This window comes from Castor canadensis, chromosome 2 (genome assembly GCF_047511655.1).
Source record: "Castor canadensis chromosome 2, mCasCan1.hap1v2, whole genome shotgun sequence".
In the NCBI taxonomy this organism is placed as follows: Eukaryota; Metazoa; Chordata; class Mammalia; order Rodentia; family Castoridae; genus Castor; species Castor canadensis.
Window position 1 is genome coordinate 41,265,655 of NC_133387.1, and position 23,998 is coordinate 41,289,652.

At 34.5% G+C, this 23,998-nt stretch overlaps 1 protein-coding gene across 1 annotated transcript in view; it reads left to right on the forward strand.

The window, feature by feature from the left end:
* Nucleotides 1–23,998, forward strand: part of Thsd7a (thrombospondin type 1 domain containing 7A) — a 398,347-nt gene that overhangs the window by 194,753 nt on the left and 179,596 nt on the right. The window contains exons 3-4 of the mRNA XM_074064652.1: nt 13,343–13,591; nt 16,202–16,383. Coding sequence (XP_073920753.1) covers nt 13,343–13,591; nt 16,202–16,383 — 431 coding nt within the window. The remainder of the gene's footprint in view (nt 1–13,342; nt 13,592–16,201; nt 16,384–23,998) is intronic.

The following is a 23,998-nucleotide window of genomic DNA, read 5'->3' on the forward strand; positions in this document are numbered from 1 at the left end:
GTGACTGGAGTAAGGCCTCTTGAAACAGGAGTCCTGTGTTCATAATGGTCCTTTGCAGTTATCAGACTGTCCTCAGAGTGTTCATGGAGTGTTTCAAACAGCTGGATTGCCATGGGTCCAGTCTAGCCTGTTACCAAAGAAGGGGCTACTTAATGACTATTCCTTATTTAGAGCAACCAGGCATAAGGGAAGGATCAAGAGGCTGAGCAGCCAGTTCCTTAAAAAGAAAAAAAAAATTATTGAAAAGTTCTTATAATAAAGATTTAACAAAAGCTTAAGACAATGGTGGAGGGAGGAGTAGAGGAGAATGGCGGAGGGGGTGAAATAAAATATTTTATATTTGATATATTTTAAGAACCTTTGTAAATGTCACAGTGTACCCCCACCTAGCACAACAATAAAAAAAAATAGTGGATGAACAATAAAAGAAAAGGAGAAACCCCCCCCCAGAAAAAGCTTAACACAAAATTAAAATAATCAGCAGCAATTAATAGTGACTCCCAGTGCTTAACCCTTGCCCAAGTACCTTTGGGACAGTTGTCTTCTTCTGATCTGTCTCACTGAAATCTGGAATATAATGGGTGAGAGCTGGTTGACTGACTGCTTTTGTGATGGTGGTGCCCTGGAAGGCTGCAGAGTAGGCCCAGAACTGTCAGAGTTATCAATAATAATGGGTCCTTCCTGCAGATCCTACAAGACCAAACTATGGAGAGTGAGGGCAGCATGGAATCATTTTGGGTGCTATTCAGTAGAGTCACTTGGAGGAGCATGGAATCCTAGCAACAAAAATCTTGTACCTTTCCCTTAGGAAGTTCAGCATATAACAGCTTAAGGCTAAGGACCCTATCAGGAAGGGCTCAAGCCTCTTAGCACTAAGCTGGCAGCATTTATAAAGCGAGAGTACCTATAACAATATTTCTTTAAACTTGACTAATTCTTTACATTTCTGGGTCTCAGTTACTTCCTTTCAGGAGAGAAGGGAGAATGTGTGTGTGTGTGTGTGTGTGTGTGTGTTTGTACTTTATAGTACTTCATAACCAGTCATAGCAGTACATCCTGGATTAACCTATCATCTTTAATACCCTACTGTGTTTATGTATATTACTTTGCTTTATAAAGTTTAAATCCTGGCAAACTGTATTACAATATTATTAAATCAATAAATTTATAATACAAGTATATGAATACAAATACAGCATGCTTAACTAGCGTTTCAAGACAAGTAGTGTTTATTGCTTAACAAACCACTAAATCCGTGATCATAGATATTACTATTAATGAAATTTATCATTAATATGTATTATTTTGTAAACATGTACAGTAATTATTTTCACAAATAATATATAAGGTCTCTTGCCTTAATACACGGTTATTCATTAATATTAGAATTAATATGTTCTTAAGAATAGCCTTATTAATCAGTTATCATAGAACATGAAGCATAAAAATGTTGTAATAGATCCTCTTCCCCAAAATGAAGATCAATATATTTTAAAGTGTCATCTGTATATATTGAATGCATTACCTTCCTCCTCTGAAATACAATTTCATTTACTGTGCACTGAACGTTGATTTAGTTAGATACTTCCTAACATTTACAATAGATTTTCAATGAATGAAAACTGTATTTTAACTGAAAAATATCTTTCCAATTCTTTTAGCTTTGACAAATAATTTGTATAATGGAGATTGGAACATGAGGTTCACTCACACCTGTGATTGTTAAAGCCCCGGTTATGCCCCAGTTTATAACTTGGATTCCGACATGTCTTATAACATCAGATAGGTGTTTAAACAGTGATCGTGGCCTCCCCTTTTTATTAATCTCCCTTAAGCATACTCTTCCATCTACTCCTGTAATTCAAAACAAGAAATTTCTACCAATAAGAAGAAATACCTTTGTGATTACAAAGCACACATATTGGAACATAATAAAAAAAGTAACATGATAAAAATATAACCAGCAGTGGAGACTTTCCTATTAAGTTGAACAAATATTCTATCACGAATTCTCTTACAGTTGTAATGACTTTTCATTTTTCTTGTTTATTGAAATTTATCTGAAGATGTTGATTTTTAAGTCCTATTTCCAAATTTCTTCCTGAACCTTTTGACACCTTTGAGAATGTATTTTGGAATGGCAAACAGAATTATCTTCTTTTAAATGATTTTGCTTTCCCACTTCTCTTAGTGTAGAAAGAGCTAAGCAAACTGTACTCTTCATCCTTGACTGCGTATTTCAAGAATTTATTAAAGAATTATGACTATTGAATAAGATGTTTTAAAGTACCATCTATTTCTCAAGGACTCTTTATTCCAGTTTTAAGCCTTTCCCCAGGTTCACTGCAAATAAAATACTCTTTACTGCCTTCACTTCCACATTGATGATGATTTCTTCCTGCTTGATTGTCTACACACATAGTTTATCAGTTGAATACATGTTGTATATTTACTGCCCAGTATTGAGGCAAAATGAACTAATGAAGTAAAACAATGTTGCAATCTTTGAGGAAGTATAAAATCCAATAGTAAGAAGCAGGTAGTATTATACTTGAAGAAGTTAGAGGAGTAAGAGGCAGTAAATAACCAAGTGTCTCTTTCTGTATCATATTGGAGGAGATAGCACTTTTAACTTAAGTAAGAGCACAGATGGCTTCCATAGAATAGGATTATTTTGAAAAGGTAGGTTAAAATATTTGTTTGTTTATCTCTATCTTTTTATATAAAACATTTGCAGAAGTTAATGGAGAATTAATTAAAATTAATTAGCTGAAATTGCCATTTTCAAGTAGCCTTAATATGATTCTCACAATTTTATGAAATATAAAAGTCAACTGCTATCCCTAATTAGGGATAAAATATTGTAATAGATCCTCCCTCCTAAAAATGAAGATCTATGTATTTCATTTTATTGATTTTTTTAAATTGTTGTGCTGGGTGGGGGTACATTGTGGCATTTACAGAAGTTCTTACAAAATATCAAATATAGCATACTTGAATTCACCCCCTCTTCCACTGTCCTTTATACCCTCCCTTCCCCCATACCTGGAACAGTTTCAACAAGTATCATTTTATATTACATACATGTGTACACAATTTTTGCACCGTATTCATCCTCCTACCCCCTTTCCCACTGGCACCAACACCTCCCTGTGATTTTGTAGAAGAAAATGAAAAAAGAAAAAGATGACATTTTTGCTTGTTTGAGATAAAGGTAGCTACACAGGGAGTTTTCTTATGTTATTTCCATGTATAAATTTGTATTGTAACCCCAATTGGTTCATCTCCTCTATTTTTCTTTATTTTACCTTAGTCCCTTTCTTATGGTGGTTTCAGCTGGTTTAAGATTTCTGTATTAATTCCTGTATCAACCATATTCAGAAGATTCATATATTTTAAAGAGTCATCTCCATATATTTAATATATGGAGTGGTTTCCTCATGATCATCTAACAGAGAAAAAACAGGTATGAAAATGTATGATCAGGTATGCAAGTACACTATTCCCAGGCCACTTTTTAAACTTTTTCAGCTATTGATTTTAAAATTTTCCTTTAACTGCATAAGATTTAATTCAACAAAACTAGCCATTGGCCTCCCTGAATAGTTTTCAAAATAGATTACATAAGCTTCTCTGTATAAACAGGCCTGAGAGTCCTCTCATTAAAGTTCCTTTAGCCTCCCTCCCTATCCTAACAGATGTTCACCTGGACTCTACTTTAGTTCTTTCAGACCTCATATCTTCTTGGACATCTCTTTAAATGTTGGGCAGCAGTAATAGTTTATTCCTTTCCTGGATGGAACAGAATTCTGTCCTATTTGTGTTTCTCCTGAATCAGTTCATCCCCGCTGATGATCTGATTCATCCTCCACTCTCAGGGGTCAGTTCTGCCTCTTGTGATATGAACTACGAAAGTAACTATCCCCATTCCGGAATTGTTATTTGTTAACCTAAATGTAATATTTTACATATTTCTTTATTAATTCAGAATTTTATGTAAACTTCATGGTTTGAGCAGGTCTTTGATTTAGACAGGCAAAGAAAAAGAGGCAATTGGGAGCTGAAAACATGGATGAATTCAAGGCTGATGCTGTAGTTCAGAAATAGAGTACTTTCATAGTATCTGTGATGCTCCACAAACAAAAAGAAAAAAAGAAAGGAAGAGAGAGGGAAAGAGGAAGGGAGGAAGAAGGGAAGAAGGAAGGAAGAAAGGAAGCAAAGGAGGGAAGGAGGAAAGGAGAGAGGGAAGGAAGAAAGGAAGGAAGGAGGGAAGGAAGAAAGGAAGGAAGTAAAGAGGGAAGGAAGAAAGGAAGAAAGGAAAGAAGGAAAGAAGGAAGGAAGGCGATGCCTTTGGCATGTCACATTTCCCTATCTGTGAGATGATAGGAATGGTATGACAACCATAAAAGTCAGGCAGAAGAGTTTCAACTGGATAAATAGACTCTAAGTCAACTATTATGGGCTCTTGAGTAGATGATAAATGTAATGAATGTAAGTTTGTCACAAATGTCCTGACAGAGCAAAGTGAGATAGTACAGGTAGAAAAGGACATAATAGAGAAAAATGGCAGTTTCTACTCCTAAACCTGTCATGAATCATAGGTTCATGATATAAATGTGGAACTGCAGATCATTGGTTATTTGAAAGATGCTCTGTATGAGGGTTTATGATAACTTAATGGTAAATTGCATAGGGAACAGTTGACAATGAAGAATCAGGGGAATTGGGAAAGATACACAATGAGTCAGTTTGAGGATGATGAATCTTATTTGGGAGTCATATTTGACGGAAATAGAAACAGGAATTATGTCCCTAATTATTTTAGTTGAAGCCACAGTTATGAGTATTCATCTATAAGAATTAAAATTTAGAAAAAAGAAGAAGACCAAGGCAGTAGCCTACAATTTATGATTAGAGCCAAGAAAATGTGTCATTATAGTTGAATAACTGAGTTGCTTTTGCTTACATTTTTATGAATTATGAATTGTATTTTATGATTGGGTTCTGTAATAATTTCAACCAAATAGATGTGTGCTACTCCAGATTGTCCAAGCAGTTAGGAGTTGGCCAGGTCAGGTAAATGTTAACAAAATCCCATGTCCTAGAAAATACCGAGAAAAATTTTCAATCATTGTCCCTGTCCCAAAGAGTTCTTGCCTTTAACCTCTATCCCTTAACTCAGGGATATTAGACTTTCTCTCTCTGTTTGTCATAAACTTATGTGTCAGTTAATCAGTTTTTAAATTGATAACTGGATAGTTCTTTTAATTGATATCTAAAACATCCCTGTTACATTTTCCCTCTTTTTTATTTAGTTCAAATTTAGAAACAGATTTCTTATAAGCAAAATTCTTTAATGCTAAAGTATGCTTTTGATAAAAAAGAATTGCACAAATCAATCATGTTAATTAGCATCATTTTTGAAGTCTGCTAGGTAGTTTTTGCCCCATCTCATAAAGCAATATAGAGCATTCACTTGGGGTGGATTTGGATTGTGCCATCAATTTTCAGCATGGTTCGCCTCCTGGACCAGCATGGGTGATAAGGAAGCAGCTGCATGCAAGCATTCATGTGTGAAAGGATAGAAAATGTATGCAATGGTTCTTTCTGGGAGGCCTTATTGCTATCGCAGTTTATCCCATTACTAAACACGCACCATGCTGATATGCTCACATTCAGCTGCTGACCAGCAACACGGTCCTCAGCTTTAATAAGGAGCATATGATCACTCCAGCTGGCAGGTGACACCATTTGGCAATGCTCCCTAACAGCTCGGCAAAAGGTTTTCAAATATCAAAGCAAGGGGAAAGACCTCTGTCTTTATAAGGAAAATAGTTTTAATGCGCAGGCACTCTGTTTCTCTAAGAAATATTGCTTCTGTATTGCTGAATTCTATAAAAGGAAAGATATATCTAGATATTAAGAGGGAATTTGTAAAATTGTTAATTCAAGTTGATAAAGAAGTGATAAAGTACAAGAAATTCAATTTTCTGTTTAAAACATGAGTGCAATTTGAACATAGTTAAAAGTAGAAGTCTTTTTATTTTTTAATTCAATTTGAAATACAAGCCAGTCAGGATTTAGGTTGGGTAAGTTGTGAAAACTTAAAACTTACACAATTTCACTGAGGAAAGGGAGCTTAGTAATCCTTTAGTAAAATGTAATTTCACCATATGAACAAAACATAGGCAGTGTCATCAGTACTTAATCAGGATCATGTAGCACAAGAGTGGCAATTTTGGAATGTCTTGGGTCTCTTGACTCTGAGTACAGCATTCATCATTTACTCTCTTGCTAGAAACTGGGGATTCAGTAAAACTGAGACATCCTCCTGGTCAATTCATTTGTATTAAAAGTACAAATGACAGATTAATATGAAATTATATATATTTCCTTACTTACATTATATTCTGTAATGCTGAATATATTTTTTAAATTAAATTTCTTTAGCTGTAAGCATTAGATATGAGACTGCAGACGTGACTGTCATTTGCTTGGTAGCTAACTGTCCACTGGGAAAAGCATTCCATTTTTGTTTGTCAATTACCTGAGTTTACTAATATGCTATGTTAAGTACCATCACCTTTATGTTTTGGTAGCCAGGAATAACGCAAACATTTTCACTCTTGGACAAATTATTTAACCAGATTAAATTCTTTATCTTTTTATTATAACACATTATTCAGGCCTACAGTATATTTTGCAATACACAAAATTAATATCATAACCTTCCCTGGCATCAAACTCTGTTCACATTACAAATACTGGGGAGGTTTGTTAATGTTATGAAAAGATTTCTGATAACTTCACATATATAGAAAACCTTCCTATGATCTCTTTATCTAGTCAAGTCACTGAGCATGCAGTGGAATGTTGCAGCAAACTTCAGATTCATGTAAAATGTCCTCAGTGCTTACACTTAATTCTTGTGCTTAGCTCCTTGCACATTTGTAAAAAACAGTTGCTCTAATTAATGGATCATTTTTTGAGTAGCGATGCTCTATGGGGAATTCCTGTACTGCAAAGGCAGAAAACTAAAACTAGAGTTCCTATGTTAATCCCTTCTTCCCATCCCTCACCCCAGGACAGCATTACCTTCAAAAACCAACATAAAGGGAGGCATTATTATTTTGGACCCCCAATTTCAAAGATTTTAGTCCATTATAGATGGGAGGGCATGGCAGAGAAGCTCATCTAATTGCAGCCAGGAAGCATAGAAAGAGAATGCCTTCCTTGCTGGCTTTGTCTTTTTTCCCCTTTAATCCATCCAGGTCCCCACCTATGTGATGGTGATACCCATATTCAGAGAGGGTCTTCCTCCTTAGTTAACACTCTGTGGAAATGTCCTCACAGACATACCAACAGGTATGCTTTACTAAAATCCTAGGTATTTCTCTATAGAATCAAATTCAAACATAAGAGTAAACACTACAAGTCCATCTCTTGTCAACTTAACGGCCAGACTCATATCCCTAAACCGTAACATTCTGCCACTGGCCCACAAAAGGCTATTTCCATCTTATAATGAAAACTATATTTAGTCCATCTCCAAGAGTCCCTGTAGTCTTAACAGTTCCAACATTGCTCAAAAATATAATTTTATAGTTTCCTCTGAGACTCAAGGCAAACTTGTAGATGTAAGCCCCTGTAAAATCAAAAACAAAAAAACAAGTGATCTTCTCCCAAGATACAAGGACACAGAGTAAATATTGCTATTACAAGAGTGAGGAACGGGGTCACCAAAGGAGGGGTGGGACCAAAGCAAGACTGAACCCAAGTAGGGAAAACATTAAATTCTGCAGCTCCATGTCCAGCTTGTGGATCACACAGTCACATGATGTGAGTTTCAAAAGGCTTGAACAGCCCTGCCCATACACTCTCTCTGGCTGACTCCATTTGCTGTGTGCAGTCTTCCTCAGCAAGTTTTCCATATACCTGGCATCTCCACTTTTGGCTTTGTTTCTTGCTCACATTTGACAAAAAGAAGCCAGCAAAACCTGTACCATAGCTTAAATGCTCTGCCTTGAAATGTCTTCTGCAAAATTAGTCTATTACCTTTAAACTCAGCCTCCCACATAATTTCAGGGCATGGACAAAATTTAGAAAAATTCTTTTCCAAAATGTAACATGAATGACTTCTAGTACAATTCCCAATAGAGTCCTTGTTCCCATCTGATACCTCATGAGCACAGTCTTTATGTCTGCATTCCTATCAGCATTCTGATCTTCTGAGCCTCTACCAGAAGTGTCCATTTATCTCTCCTTATAGCATTCTAGAACTTCTGTACCCCACATCTCAAACATTTCAAAATTCTTCCCATAAACCATTTCCAAAAGCTTTTGAACACATTGCAGATGGTCACAGCAGTTAACCCACTTCTGTTTTTGTGCTACTCAGACTTTTGTTGCTGTGAAAGTACCTGATAAAACAAAGAGGGAAACCATTTATTTTGGCTCATGATTTCACTCCAAGGAAATAATGTTGGCAAGGAAGGCACGATGGAGCACAACAGCTAAGATCATGGCAGTCCGGAAGAATGCTAGCTAGCCTTCTCTTTTTTCCCCAGTATTTCATGCCCCAGCCTGTGTGATGGTGTCAGCCATATTCAGAGAATATCTTCCTCCTTAGTTAATCCTCTTTGGACACACCATTAGCTTTACTAATAGCCTAGGTGCTTCTCCATCCATTCAAATTGACAACCAAGATTAACCATCACAGTTTTCCCAAAAGTTGCTTGCAGATAGGTGTCTGGATATGATTTAGATTCCAACAATTATGTGTGCTAGAGCTAGCCTCAGATTCAGAACTAAAGTCCAAAGAAAGAGACAGAGTATCCATCTCATGGGTCAGTTTATGCCATAAGCAACATAGCTTTTGTAGCCACAGAAAGCTTTATAAATCAGGAAATGACAGTACCATGTTGAGGGCTGGAAATTGCTTTGGAAACTTGGTTGAGAGTTTTCTCCTCCAGACTCTTGAATTATTTGATAACTCATCTATCTGGCAAGAAATGCCATTTTGTGTGAGCCAGTCAGCTTCTGTTGTTTGCAAGAAGTAGAGCTATATTGGTAAAGATGCATTTGCCTACTATTAATATTGTAACCTTAAAAAACAAACCCTAGATTAGACACTAAGCCACCAGAAACAACTTTCACTGACATAGACTGGCAATGTTAGAGTTCAGCAAAATTATGAGAAATTATTCTGATGACTTATTATTAATTTTCCTGGATTAGAAACATTCAACCATACTTCTTTTTTTCTCTTCGTTTTTTCCTTATTAGGAACAAAAAGAGAAAATCTATTTTTTCAAATGTACATGTCTATCTATATGGAGGGAGGGAGAAAATGAGCCCCATGTGTGAGTGCTCCTCTACTATTGCATTGGCTTTGAACTCTGATAAGCTTGCAATTTCTAAAAGTACATATGTCGTTCAAAGCTTTCAACCATCCCCCAGTTCTTAATTCTGAACCAAATTGCTGGATATTTCTGCCTAGTAGATGTGCCCTAGATATAGCTTTATCAAGTCAAGATATTAATATTAAACCCATTTATAATTCTGTACTCTCCATTTCAGAGAATTGCAGTGCTGTTTACCATATTGCCAAACCAGAACTTTTAAGTTATTAAATGACTTCTCTCTCTTAAGTTCTTCAAATGTCCACCAAGTCTATAGTTTTATGTTCCTTTTTTAATAGAGCTCACAGCAGCTTTTAGTTTCCACTATCATTGCCTTTGTTGACATTCTCATAAACATCATAAGCAAAAAATAGGCCTATTTGCATCACAACTGTGCTACTTTCTAGCAGTATAACTTGAGACATACAGATTTGATTTCCTTATCTAAAAACAAATCTCTCCTCAATAAAGTGGAGAGGAAAAGATATGTATTATTAAGAGAAACCTACATTTAAGAAAGCCTTAATAATTGAAACATCTTTAAAAATGATTAATTTAGAAAATACGTAAAAGGAAACATCAAAGGATGGATAGATATAGATAGATAGATAAATGAAGAAGTGAATTTCTGCCTTACAAAGTAGTTTTGAAGATTATACAAGATATTCTGTGAAAAACTTGAGATAGTACATGGCTCATTGTAGACATTCAATGATGTGTAACCCCATTTTCATACCCCAAATTTACTAATTTCTAAGCAAGATCTTGAGTTTTCACTTTGATGTTGTTCAGATTGCTCATCTAGAAAGCTGAACTGATAATAAGACCTACTCCTAAGAATTTTCTGAAGGCAAAATAATTTAATATGTTTCATATACATAAAGATTGGAATAGTACCTGACACATGGTAAGCACTTAATCTTCAATTTTATACCCTAATAGTCATTCTCCCACTCCACTACCAGAATCTATGTAGGATATAAGTATCATCTTCTTTTTGCTCCAGATTTTTCACTATTACTCTTACCCACAGGAAGTCTTATTCTGGACCTACATTATTGCTGGGTCCTTTAATTTCCATTTTACTTTCACTATTCACCACAAACTCCCTATAATGATGCCAAGAAAAAATCTGTTTTGTCCCCTGCCAACATGCTATTTCATCTGATCTCTCCATTAATTACTTTGATTTCAACCTGACCAATTCTAATGCAGTGTTTAAAATTTACCATCATAATCTATCACCTCATGTAACTTTTTGTGCCTTCCCTCGCAGCATTATATGCTTCCAACTTAATTACTATAATATTTTCTTTGTACTTCTGAACCCCAATGTTAGAGGTACTGAATATACACTTGTTTAAAGTTTTGGGGTATTAGAAAATTATACACATACACATATATACATATACTATATACATCACATATATAAAATGCATAATTATATCATTTTATATTATTCTTATGCTTTTGCAACTGTTTCACTGTGGGACCTATGTTGAAAATGAGTATGTATCAAAAAAGTTCATTTATTTTGGCTCTTAAATAATTACTACATTCTTTTAGGATAATCAGTACATTTGCAGAGTACATAAATGTTACAAAGCCTGGGTTTGTGAAATGCTGACACTAGTTGACTCACAGCATCAGTAACTTCAGCATTGACCTCAACTAAAGAAGTTACTGTAACAAATTGAGATTTACATCTTGTTTAAATTGTAAGAAATAGGGCAGGGTGGTTAAGAAAATGGCTCTATTTTTAGAAAATCTAAGTTCAAATTCTAGTCCATAGCTTAGTAGCTATATTATCTTCAACTAACTAAGAGGTTACTTCCATGTAAAATGGAACTAATAATAAAAGTATTATTAAGATATTAAATTTAGTAATATGAGTTAACTTTCAAATGTACGCTTTCCCAAACATCCAAATTCACAAGACTACTATAAGCCACACTTGGCATCTGTCTGCTTAGAGAATATAGAACAAGAACCAGAACTTGTCATCATTACAGTACCCAATATTCTTCATCTGTTGAGAATCCTCCTAGAAGTCCAAGCAGCAAATCACAGAAAAAAGAAAATGAGTTTCACATCAGGTATGTCCAGGAACTGCCATGCCTTTAAAAGGTTTGTACCACACTGGTGCAAATATCTCTTGAAGTAATCACATAGTTATAGCCTCCAGCATCCCCACAAGAGACAAGCCTGTTCTAAAAGTTTCCATACTCAGGAAAGCCCAAAGATGTAACTATCTACCATCTATTAAAGTTTCCCAGAGCAGTTGCAATTTATTCACAAGTCAATTTGTCATAAATATGACCTTAGCAACATTGTTGACATGTCAGCTTTTATCAAAGCACCAAGATAACAGTAATTGGAGGTAGTTAACCAATGATTAAATTATTTACAAAAGATTAAAAGATCATTAATAAAGATTACAAATTCTTTGCCTGTACATGTATTATGAACTTATTAAGTATTAGACAGCAGATAATATATGCCAATATATGTGAAAATTGTCTTAGGAAAGATAACAAATCAAAGAGGAAATGAAATACATATAATTTTGCCAAACATATAGTTAATAGAGGACATTTTGTCTATACATTGCTGATCTTCAGTAGTAAACTTGTAAGTGTAGGAGAGAACATTTTCTAATCACAGAGAAAATTTTGTTTTATGGTTATCATTGCACCTAATGCATCATTAATGCTGAGTACATAGCATTTGAGTAGAAATGTGATTTTGGTCCCTCTGTTGGGGGAAAACAGAACTGGCTCACAGGGCCTTTTTGCCACCACTCTCAGATGATCTTCTCAGAACTCTCAATTCAGACAAATTGACTTTGATGCTTTGAGCCATAATTGTCTCCTAGAAATGCAGTTTTCGTACACATGCCAGTAAGACTAAATGAGTCATTGTAGTAGAATGGATCTCCCTCTGTCTATGGCTAATTACACAGATAAATTTAGCACCTGAATGATAAGAACAATTTATCAGTGCATTCTCCCTTTGGACCAGATGGCTCTATCTTCGCAACATAAACTGTTGGTTCTTGAAATTGGTCAGGGGTTCAACTGAGAGTCAACACAAGTCCACTCAATTCTAGGAGAATTCCTTAAAGTCTATGCCCCTTAGTCATTGGCAACCCTAACATCCTGCTCAACTTCATATTTATGCTGCAATTTAAAATCCAATATTCCTGTAATCCAAGTAGAAGTAGATAGAGTTTGAACATAAATACTTTATTGATTAAATAAATGCTAGGTATCTATTTAGAAGCTAGCTCTATAGTATAGAGGTAAATGGATGTATCTCTAATATTTATGACATATTTCATTAGGATACTCATATGTGTGCTATATATTAAATTGTGAATTAGGAATGTTGATGTATTTGAATGAGCATACATTATAGTTATAAGCCACAGCTAAAGTTTCAAATAATATTAAAAATAATGTTAGGGTACATATTAAATTTTCTATTCAAAACAGTGCTAACGTTAGTCAGGCATGCTTATTTAAATCCCTAATCAAATGGAATTGAACATATGTTAACAGTTTTTGGTTTCTCGTTTTCTAAATTAAAACAAATCTGGAATGAGTAAAATTACCATGTGATAAACTTAACTTCAGCTGATTTTCCTTAATCCTTTTTATTTTCTAACTTTAGTACATGTGCTGCTAAAGTGATCACTTTACCCTTTATTTTCTATTTCCTGTGGATGGTGTAAATGGCTTAACAACTCTTCCAAAACAGGTGGTAGTGCAAATGTAAGCATTGAGTTTGTTTTAACACATCATAAATGTTAATATATTTTCAATGAAATTGGAATCACACCTCTAACTAGAAATGAAAATGTCCAATTTGACTTTATTATAGAAGACAAGATTCAGAAGTGGCTCAGAGTCTATGGTGAGAATATCAATTCTCTTTTGCAGCTTTTGCCAGCAAGAGAAAATGCCAATGACCTTCCAGTCCTGTGTGATCACCAAAGAGTGCCAAGTGTCAGAGTGGTTGGAATGGAGCCCATGCTCAAAATCGTGCCATGATATCTCATCCCCCTCAGGCACTCGTGTAAGGACAAGGACCATCAGGCAGTTTCCTATTGGCAGTGAGAAGGAATGTCCAGAACTTGAGGAAAAAGAATCGTGTGTGTCTCAAGGAGATGGAGTTGCCCTCTGTGCCACGTAAGTAAACAGAGTGTCATGTGCCCAGGGTGCATATTCCTACAGTTACTTCAAACTGAACAGTGTATTGAGAAATGGTGATTTTTGATACATTTTATGTAGAAAAATAAAATACTTCCTTATAAACGCATTCCTTAAAAAAGAAAATTACTGTTTTTATAGAATAAAAGTGTCTTTAATGCTTTTTTTCTATTTTTGGCTTAAGCTATTACCTTACTCTTTATCCTCTCAGATATTCAAACACTGTTATATTCCCAAATCTACAGGAGGACTAGATTTTTATCAGCAGTTCTCAATTTATGTATTTTCTATACGAGTTGGCAAACTTTTTTCTGTTACAAAGAGTACAGTAAGCAAATTAGGTTTTACACGCTTGTCTCTCTTGCAATGATTCAGTACCACCATTAAAGCTATACATCTGTGGTTGTGTTCCAGTAACACTTTATTTACCAAACCAGGTGATGAGTTGAGTTAGTCATTGGTCAATAGTTTGTCAACTCCTATTCTATGAGGTAGAACAAACCTCAAACTGTAGGTTCCTGCAACCTATTACAATTTAGGAATGTAAATAACAAATCCAATTCAATACAGCAAAATACTACATAAAAGGAGACTGTAGGGTCTTTTAAGAAAAGGATTATGCTTATTAATCTTGGGATTTGGGGATGTTTATTTGTTTTAATAACAGCAAATATCATAATGCTTGGCACACAGTAAGTGCCCGATAAATGTTCAATGAATTCAAATGAAATAAGAGTAGTTCTGAAAAAGAATACAATGTAACAGTATTCGTTTCTCCTTAAAAAATCATTTGTAAGATATTACTGTGAATTACCTTGGCAATAGCAGTATTTCAGCTTAGTCTGAATATAGAATATTTATAAAGCAATGTAGAGAATCTGAGTTTCTCAGTAGAGATGCACAAACTTCATTGGGAGTTTCTCTGGAATGTTCCACAAGTTTAAAGAACATACATACAGTTTGAACTTCATGAAACAGAGAGGAGGCAAGTTACCGTTACTACCATGACAACTAATAATAATTGTAAGACAGTAGTGATTTATGTGAAATCTTCATTTCTGCAGCATTTTGGAATCACTCATTGTCTTCCATTATAACAAGTGACTGAAAACTCTTGTGTCCCACTGAGTCTGATGGTTTCTTTCTATATGATAGGCTTGAGGAAATTGCCAGGATTTCCAGGGTGTTTTCTCTTCTGAGTTTCTTCTATTTTTGGCTTAAATGAATACCTTATTCCTTATCCTCTCAGGTATTCAAGCAACACTAACAAAATAAACAGATAGCTTTGGGTTTCTTTCTTCTCTCGCTCTTTTTTGGGGGGGTAGCAGAATGTGTAATTTACTTATATCATTAAAAGTCTGTTCCTCTCATAGGACTTGTTGACTCGAATAAATTAGAATTTCATTCTATTAAAACAAGGTTTATCATTATAAATTCCCTAACAAATGACTTATTTGGTTTAGCGTCTATCTATACTCACAAGGAGGCATCAATTATCCATCCCTAGAATTGGCCTTCCTTCATAAACAATGTCAAGAGCATACTGCTTTATGACCCAGTCCTGCTATGCTGTGAAACCATGAATCCCCACTTACACAAATGAAAAGCAGGCATGAATCTCATCTTCAGTGTCAAGAAACTTTACCATTGACAGAGCAAAGCAACCAGATCAAACATCTCAGGGTTGCATTAACCTTCATGTCTAATTGAGATGAACATTAACACATCCATTTATACCTGCGTTCGCTGTTAATCTGATTACTAGAGAAGTATCTTTGTTAAAATGGCACAAAGTCCTATGGATCCATTTTGTCTGGGGTTTTAGAATATCCACTTTCCTAGAGGTGGACAGATGTATCACTGTATCTTCTGTGGCATCTGGAGATGGTTTCTTGGCTATGTCCTTCATGAAAGCACATGCTGGACTGAAAATCCCCCAACATTTCTTGCACATCATAATCTTGATTAGAGCTTTAATTGAGAATCACAGATAGTCTTTACTGTGCACCACTGATTAGAAATGTCAGCTTTCTTCTTCATTCATCAGCACTCATCAGGGATACTCAGGGCTGCAGAAAAAAAAGAAAATATTGACAATAAAAAGAAAACTCTGAATTGTTAATTTATATTTTTAAATCCTAAGACCCACTTATGATTTTGAAGAAACAATCTGCATTCATTTTATTAAAGGCAAAAAAAAAATTTAGGTTTATCATCACTTAGAATGCTTTCTATCGTCAGATTCAACTCTCCTTTGTTTATTAGTATCAAGAAAGAGCAAGTCTGGGTTCAGCTTAATTGAACATAAAATTTCATGTTTTCAGCAATAATACTGAAAACATTTCTTATAAAATATTTATAATTTCCAGGAGTTGCAATTAAAACAGGACCACTCTAAATTTAACCCCTCTGTAACTAGTGTCCTATTGAGGATAAAAAGCAATTGAAACTCAGTCTTCAGCATAATTCTAATCTATGATACAGTCTGGAGGAAAACGTTTTCAGATTTTTTTTTAGAACAAAATATGAGAGGAATGGAGAAATGATTTATCCAATAACATGGTGACTGCTGCTGTGCTCTTCATTTAGTTATGGCTGGAGAACTACTGAGTGGACCGAGTGCCGGGTGGACCCCTTGCTCAGTCAGCAAGATAAGAGGCGCGGCAACCAGACAGCCCTCTGCGGAGGAGGCATCCAGACCCGAGAAGTGTACTGTGTGCAAACCAATGAAAACCTCCTCTCACACTTAAACACCCGCAAGGACAAAGAAGGTACTTTGCTTTCTTGTAAGTTAGTCAGTTATGGAAAGTGAGCGTGTGATTGTGCTGAATGGATGGACACAGGGCCACTGGGACAGAAAGCCCTGTTCAATTCACTGTACGGTTGGTATCCATGGTGGTAAACAGTAACCCATATTTATGGTTACAAATAAATTTAATACACATCCATTTTTGGTCAGTTGTAGATCTCTTTTTAAATTTTCTACTTAAATACCTTCCTGACTCCCTCTTTCATCAAAATTTAGCAGTAGTAATTACTTATAAAACTAGTTTTTATCTTGTACACATATATACACATATAATACAAGCATATAAAATATAAATTTTTCACTTGGATGGGAAGTAAAAACCAGCTTGCAAAAAAATATAAATCTCATTTTGTTAAAATGTGATTAAAAATAGGTTAACTATGATAGCAAGTTTTTTAATTTGAATTCAACACAGGATAGGAACTTCAGTAAAAAGGAAGCTTTAACCCAAAGGCATACCCTTTTTTTCCCATTTGATAGTTTGGCAGATATATTTTAGATTTTGTTATTATTTTTCACTCTCGCTTTTGGGGCCAGGTGCAATAAGTGTACAAAAGAACAAGTGAATCCTATATGGCCTAGGTTAAAAGTATATATTATTGGATATTAATATTATTCTAAAATTATCACCATTATTGGATAAAGTTTATAGTGAATTTGTAAATTCATATTCACATGAATGAGTATTTAAGCAGAGCTGTAAACTGTCCTTCTTATGCTGCTTTGATCTGAGGGATAGTAGGAATTCTATCACTAATCCATTTGACATGTGTCTATTGGTTGCCAACAGAGTTCCAAAATTTGTGTAAGATAGAGAGGCTAGAAATATCAATACAGATTTCATGTCATAAAAGTCCTCAAATCCATCACGATGCTACAGAAACAAACCTGTAGTTATAAAACAATATGATACACTGTACAACTGAGTCTTAGACTATTGAGAGAATTACAGAAACAGAGCCCTTCATAGAGGATGTGGCATTTAAACTGAATGATGATGGATGATGCTACTTATAGAGAAGTGGGTGAGGAATTCAAGAGGGAGTTATTCCAGGCAGAGGGAATAGTGTGTATTAAGGCACAATACTAAAGAAAAGCAAAAACAAAGCACAAATATTGTCAAGAAAGATGAGTATGTTGTAGTTGGCAAATTGTGAATGGATAAGATAGGATAGGATGTCCTATGAAGTGTTACAGGATGTCCTAGGACTTGTGATAGGAAAGGAAATGTGTTGATTGGAAAAAAATAAAGTCTTTTTAAAGACTCTCGTTGATACCAGCAAGTGAAAGAAAACAAAAGAATGATCAGACAAGAAGCGAAAGAACCAAGATAAATGGATCAGTTAAAAAGCAAAAGAAGAGATGGTTTTCCTCTGTCTCCACACAAAGAAGTGACATCAGAGAACAGTAATTCATGGATGATAAGCACTGAAGTTTTACACTTTCAGTTTCCAAAATTTAATTGTTCTATATCCACTAATTTTACACAGCATGTCAACTCATTTAGGAATCTAGCCTAGGGATACATTTTACTACTAATGTATCTTGAGGTTGTAAGGAAGTAGCATAAAGCATGCAATGTTAGTATTTTAATATTTTCTTGGCCACTTTAATGGCTGCATTTTTAACACTCTTAGGTAGATTTATTATAGCAGTCTTTTTAGAGTAGTATAATTTCATTGCTCGAGGTAGATCAGATTTTAGTTTCTGAATGTCAATTATGTCTTCTAGGTTATTACTTTCAAGAGATCCTTGAAAATTCTGAGTTGCAACTGGAATTTTTAAATCGCTTTTTCATAGAGCCCCTCATACTCATGCTAAACCATTGCACAGAACAAAAAATAAATCAAAAAAGAAAGAAACACAAAAATGAATGTTATTATTAGGATGCATCTGTTAGACTAAATGAAATGTCAAAGCAAAGGTCAAGAGATATGGAAATAATTACTTCACCTAAAATGAATATTTATAATGTGAATGTGTAACATGAGAAACTTAGGAATTTGTGTCCTTTTATAACATATACTAAGAATACTAATAAGACTCATAGTTTTTGCAAAACTAAGGTTCTCCTTTAAAGCTACTGCTTTTCTTCCTCAGAACTTAGACCATGTGGGTTTCCTCCAAAGAGCACTTAACATTTCCCAGTAGGAAACTGTTCAGTACCCCAGCATATAAGGGGTGATGAGTACAGATTTTAAATATGTATGAATGGCGAACAGTTAAGACTGGGCTGTGAAGATTGTTCACAGCCTATCTTCCTTCAATAAATAGGAAAAAAATAAAACCTCATTTTATAGAATGAAATCTCTCAGATCAAATCCTCCAACCAAACTTAATAAGAAGACACAAATTTCAGGAAACTTGACTGTGTTACCATGAATAACCCACCATAAGAGCAATTCATATTATACTTATTTAAAGAATAAATTCTACACTGGTCTTTTGCAGATCCACACTGTTCTATAGGTGACTTCACATGCAATCGAGGTGTTAAAAATACCTCAACTCAAAATAAAATACATTAACTCAAAATAAACTTCTTGATACAAAAAAGAGAAAGCAAGTGATAGAAAATTCACACAATATTTCTTTGTTATTTTGGCAGGTCACATTACATAAGGTAATGGTAATGACCAATTATCAGTGGTGTGTGGACAGAGACACATTAAGTACTTTATTCATTGGTATATGCACTACTATTAACTGCCTCAGACCACAATGACCAGAAAAATTCTCCTAACTTAAATTTCAGAATTGAAAACATACATGATTAAAGTACTCACAAACTATGTAGGATGCTACTCTTATCTTGGTATGCTATTAGGGTCAGTTGAATTCTTTTTATTTGCAGTACTGGGATTTTAACTCAGGGCCTTCACCTTGAGCCACTCCACCAGCCCTTTTTGTTGTGAGGGGTTTTTTCGAGATAGGGTCTCACAAACTATTTGCCTGGGCTGGCTTTGAACCATGATCCTCCTGAATAGCTAGGATTACAGGTGTGAGCCACCAGCTCTTGAAAGTTGAATTCTATTGTAAAAATATTGACTAGGTTGGTGATATAGTTTACACAATAGGAAACGTATATCCACTAGATATTGGAGAGTGTTTACACTTTATTCCCATACTGCTTCTAGCTGTAGGTAATCTTTGGCAATCCTGACAACTTTCCCCCCACAATATTTAAATGAGCAAAATGTCCCTTGTATCACTTTAGAGGAAAGGTTTGGCAAGATCTGTACTAAGAAAGCTTAGTAGTAAAACCCTTGACAATTTCTGTTCAGCCAGCCAATCAGGATTCCAGTAAACAATGTCCAACTTATGCTGGTATGGTATGAAATCTACCCTCCTCAGAATATGGCAGGATGAGTCCTGGCTCATGCCAAGGTTATCTGTGTAGGTCCTAGAAAATTGATGAAAATGTCGCTAATCTGGATTCATGGATGTAAATTAGTTGTTTTTAGAGTTCAAAGTGAATCTGAAGTAAATTTTATCTACAGTAACTGAAGGAATTCTTCCATTTGGAACAGACTAAGCTTGGTTACAAATTAGGGAAACAAAGTATTGATTGCAAAGCTCTATATAGCTAAATGTGGTTTACATTATAGGAAAGTTAAACAAGAACATTCTTTAGTAGAAAACACATCACTTACTCCATGCTAAAATTGAATGAGGTTAGTGAGCTTGGAAGTGACTGAGAAAGACAACAGACAATGAGTCCATATGATGACACAGAATGAGATACACCAGCAGAAAGGTTTGGAAGAATAATTGAACTGTGAGTAAATACATAGACAGAAAGATAAAGAAAGAATTCATATTTTCCCATGCTCTGCAAAGAAACAGGAGAATACAATATTCAGATCATCCTTAAATTGAATCCAAACTCATTATTATTGTAATGTTTTTACAACTTTCAAAAATGTATCCACTTTAGACAAATTCTTTTTTTGAAAAAGAAGAGTAAAGAAAGTCTGGGCTTATAGGGCTGTTTCCCTGTTATTTCAGAAAGTGAATATTAGAGTACATTGAAGTCTAGTGCTGTACCTTTCCTATGCATTACATTTGAAGTAACAGGTAAGTAAGAATATTTTATGTGACTTTTCCATCAGAAGCATATATCAGGGAGCCATGGGTCTAGAAGAACATCACCATGTAAGTATTAGAAATAGTATCATTATACAAACATGCATAAAAGTTTGGTTATAAATATTTTTATGGAAAGGAATGAAGGTAGGTCTGAACACTTCATAATTGATCATATTACTAGGTAATCCACTTTGTGCTTAGCTAATTTTAATATAGTAAATGCAAAAAGAACTGAAAGACAGGATTGCTATATTTTGGAAATAGTCTGCACTGTAGATGCAGTCAGATGGAAAAAATCATTGTAATATAGAATAATGAAAACATAGGAAATCCTGAAGGAATGAGATCCTTCTTGTAAGTCAGTCCTCTGGATATATTGTGGGAGAGAAAGGTTGTGATCAGTGGAATACAAAGCGGGAACTGAGATGCTTAGCTGTTTCAGCCACTGGGATAAAAGCTAATAAAGACTCACCTGCTGGGAATTAGATTAAGGTAGTTGGTGTGTTCTACCCAGAGGTAACTTAGACTTTGTTGCTGGAGGAAGAGCACACTGATGAGATTTCAGGAAGTGTTCAACCAAAAAGGCAATCAAAGAAAATATAATGAGGCAGCTCAGAAGTCAGCCAAACATAAAGATAGTTCTTGTATATCCTTGACTTGGTTGTTTAGTGAATACTTGTTGTTGACATGTTTACTGTCTCTTTGGCAAAATGGATATAATTTTTTTAGAAATCTGTCCGCAAATTGTCCCTTAAATGTTTCATATGTACTTCCCTTTAAAAAATCCTCCTTTTCAAAAGAGGCCTTAACCACACTCATCAATAGTTCTTTGCTTATGAATCAATAACTGCTCCAACCTCTGAAGTTGAATATTTGCTAGATCAAATGACAAGAGTCAAAATTAGTGCATTTTGACCAGTTTGGCTACTTATTTAAGATAACATTTTTATATATCTACCTTCTCTTTCCTCATTACTGTAAATAGCTTAAAAGTCTTTTGAATTTTCATCTTAAGTCTACTTTCAAAAGAACCCCACATAGGAATCAGGAAACCTGTATTTCATTTCTGCTTGGCATCGTTTTCCTATACACATTACATAACTTTACTTTCTTGAACATCTCTACTTATAAATGATCCTTCTATTTCATTTTCAGCAATATGGCAGAGTAGACTACCTGAAAATTATCCTTCAAAAACACTTAGACATGCAGGATACAATGTTGTTTTAAATGCTTTTAAGGGCAGATCTGAAGTCTTGATTAAGTGTTTCCCAGAAAAATCAGCAAGGCTGTGCTGATACTTCTGTGGTTGCCCTGGGGCAGGGATGGTATAGGAAGTGGGTTATACATTATTGGGACTTGAGAACAATGAATCTATAAGGGGCATGACACAGAACTTTCATCCAGAGAAATAGTACAAACAGAAGTGCTGCATTGTTGCAACAAGCTAAAGGAGTTATAGCATTAAGTGAGTGGAGACACTCAGCTTTCCTTTTCAGGGAATGACAGTGAAGCAGGTCAACCTCAGCCCCAAGTCAGGGGAAAAACAAGCTTCTCCAAAAAGTTACAACTACAAGTCTGTACTCACCCTGACTGTACTTTCAAACTTGTGGTTACTTCTACGTGTCCAAAGAACAGCAAGCTGAGAAATTAATATAAGAAATGGTATCAGGCTGAGGGCACTGCATGAAATAAACAAAAATAAAAATTCCCCAGGGAGAATACCTTAACCAAATGCATAGGATCCCCTCCATTAAACTGTACCATCCCAATTCACAGATTATGCAAGGAAAAATACTCCATCATAAACAGGATTTAAAATGCCTAATAAACAGTAAGATTAGACTTCTGAAGAGTGAAATTCTAGAAATAAAGGTAGAAGCCATAAAGTACATATGTTAAAACTTTTTAAAGATGTAAAAGAAAACAATTTAAAACATAACAAATGAGTACCAATGAGAGAGACCAAGATTTTAAAAAATAGAATTTCAGGGCCTAAAAAGTACACTTATTGTACATTTTTAAAAAATTGGTAGATTAGGCAGGTCAAGTAAATAATTGCTATTAAACTGAAGGCAAAAGTAAATAAATCATTCAATGTACAACACTAAGAATAGAAGTTGAAAATAAAAGTGAAAAAAAAGTCATGCAGAATTGAACAAGAAGATGCAGAATGACAGAGTGTTAAAAAGGTACAATTTCAGCAAAACAATAAGAAAATATTCATAATTAGATATAATCTTGTGAGATTTCAGCTTACCAACTAAAAACATGTATTAAAAGGAATAGAGAGAAGGAAAAGATTAACAGTGAAATCCTCAACAACTACAAAAACATTAAACAAAATTATTAAAATTATGTACCCAGATGTATAACATTCAACTATATGAGCAAAATTAAGACAAAAGTGAAAGGAGGTAAAGAACTACTAAATAATGGTGTTCAAGAAGAATCAAATTGAGCCAGGAAAGAATATGATTCAAGATGAACAAAGAATTTGATAAATACCTGAGTAATCTAGTTAGGCATAAGTATGTGTGAAGCAATATTAACAATTATGATGATGAATTAGTAAGTAACTACAATAGTACATGATAGAAAGAGGTGATAAAGAGTATATTGTTTGGGAAAAGGGTGAAGATACTCATCATTCTTATATTTTATTAAGTCATTAAGCATGTTAAAAAAATTCATAATTTAACAACTTAATTTGTAATTGTATATTTTGGATTATTATACAATCAATTGTTAGTGTGTTTTATATACATATATATATATATATATATATATATATATATATATATATATATACTAATCCAACAAAGGAAATAAAAGGGCTGGATAAAATTCAATCAACTTAATAAAAGTACTAAATGAGAGGAAAATATTTTTTCTCACATAGGTTGTCTGGTAGTGTATAAAGAAGTCTAGAAACAGGGTTTTAAAATTTGAGAGCCAAATGTTATTATTGACAATGGTTTTGTTTTAATAATGAAGTACATCTAGTAGGCCAGCCAATGGTATTACAAATGATGACAGTGATCAGACTGGGAGTGTGGTTTATTCCAGACACTGCTGGCAAATGCAGAAACAGACTAACAGACCACATGTTGCATTTCCCAGTCACTGATATCATATTTATATAAGGAACACCGTTGAAAATTTATTTTGTCAAGGAAACAGCATAAGATTGGCTTACATTATCTTTGTGTGCAATGGCAAAACTATCCAGGAGAATGAATGTTCCTATCAATTAAACTATTTTTGATAGAATATTTTTTTGGATAATCACAAATGCCCAGAATTTTCTATATCTTTAAAGTGCAGGATAATATTTACAAACATAAAACTCAATAAAAACTGAGTTGTTGCCAAGTGTTACCACATTGACATTGCTCAATGATGCATGAAAGTGACTGCATACTTTTAAAATTGAAAGAAATAACAAAAAATGTATGAGTATTTCAAACTTATCTCCCTCTGTCATC